The following is a 1,066-nucleotide window of genomic DNA, read 5'->3' as shown; positions in this document are numbered from 1 at the left end:
TGTGTGTGTGTGTGTGTGTGTGTGTGTGTGTGTGTGTGTGAAGAGAGAAAAATATCAATGTAATTTAAGATTATAATAAAGATTCTAATATTCGTACTCACTTTGGTGATAAATCAATCGTATTTTTGCGGGTACATGCTTACCGCGATAAAAAACGTGTTTTCAGTTTTGTCACTGTACCAGAGTAAAAATACACAAGTCCTCGCAAAATCGTAATACTACTCACATGATATTCTTTCAAAGTTTGCGGCTGCTATCGCCTCTTCATTCTTTTTTCTTTAAGGGACGAGAAGCAGAAATTGTAACAACAACAGGATTCTAAGGAAAGATTTAGATTTAACTTGTTGAGACAACTGGAGTCTGACAGTACGGACACTCGCGCTGATTTGGGGCGCATGTCGAGCAGACCACATAATGATTGCAGGATAGAGTAACTGTACGATTTTGTTCTTCGCAAACCATGCACTTTGTTGCCGTTTCTCTGTACAGCACCTGGTAATATAATAATGACAATAAGGTATATGTATTTTATTATTTTTGTAGTTGTATTAATTCGTTTGAAAGACATTGACTTGTCTTTGACAAGTGCGCTTGTTCTGGTTGATGGTGACAACAAGAGTTACTTTTTTTTACCTTTTCCACCTCTTCGAGATCCGAGCGCAATTGCGATTGAATTGATTTCAAGGTCGCTATCGATAATGATCTGAGCTCGCTTATTTTCCTCAGTGAATGAAGATACGGACCGCCATTGGACGCCTTGTTTTCGACTCTGAGTGCTTTCAGTGCCTGCAAAAAATCCCTTCTCTGGAGCACGGCAAATTGGGACTTTAATATCGAGAGAAAGAATTTCGCTAAGTTAGGCGAGATATTCACCTCGTCTCTTTGTTGTTCGGCAATGGTCGCCTTCCTCTTCGCCTCCTCGCTTTCCATTTGCCACGCCGCGCAAGCCGCGCGTGCTTGATTAATACGCTCGTCCCATGTTGCCAATTGAGCGCGGCTCGAGGACAATTCGTCTCTGAGCCTTTGTACCTACAAATACGTATACATATATATATACACACACACG

The 1,066-nt window shown here is 41.1% G+C and overlaps 1 protein-coding gene across 7 annotated transcripts in view; it reads right to left on the bottom strand.

Moving 5' to 3' along the window:
- Positions 1–21: 21 nt before the first annotated feature.
- Positions 22–1,066, bottom strand: part of LOC108751170 (RING finger protein unkempt homolog) — a 21,902-nt gene continuing 20,857 nt past the window's right edge. For 4 of the 7 annotated variants that reach the window (XM_018491238.1, XM_018491239.1, XM_018491241.1 and 1 more), the window contains exons 10-12: positions 874–1,029; positions 634–804; positions 22–492 (exon numbers count right to left, since the gene is read on the bottom strand). In XM_018491238.1, coding sequence (XP_018346740.1) covers positions 337–492; positions 634–804; positions 874–1,029 — 483 coding nt within the window. In that variant the 3' untranslated portion in view covers positions 22–336. The remainder of the gene's footprint in view (positions 493–633; positions 805–873; positions 1,030–1,066) is intronic. The other 3 variants (XM_018491240.1, XM_018491244.1, XM_018491243.1) reach the window with 1 other exon arrangement.

The sequence above is a fragment of the Trachymyrmex septentrionalis genome, unplaced genomic scaffold (assembly GCF_001594115.1).
Source record: "Trachymyrmex septentrionalis isolate Tsep2-gDNA-1 unplaced genomic scaffold, Tsep1.0 scaffold402, whole genome shotgun sequence".
NCBI lineage: Eukaryota > Metazoa > Arthropoda > Insecta > Hymenoptera > Formicidae > Trachymyrmex > Trachymyrmex septentrionalis.
Note: the sequence above shows the minus strand (reverse complement) of the source record. Positions and strands in the feature narration are given on the sequence as shown.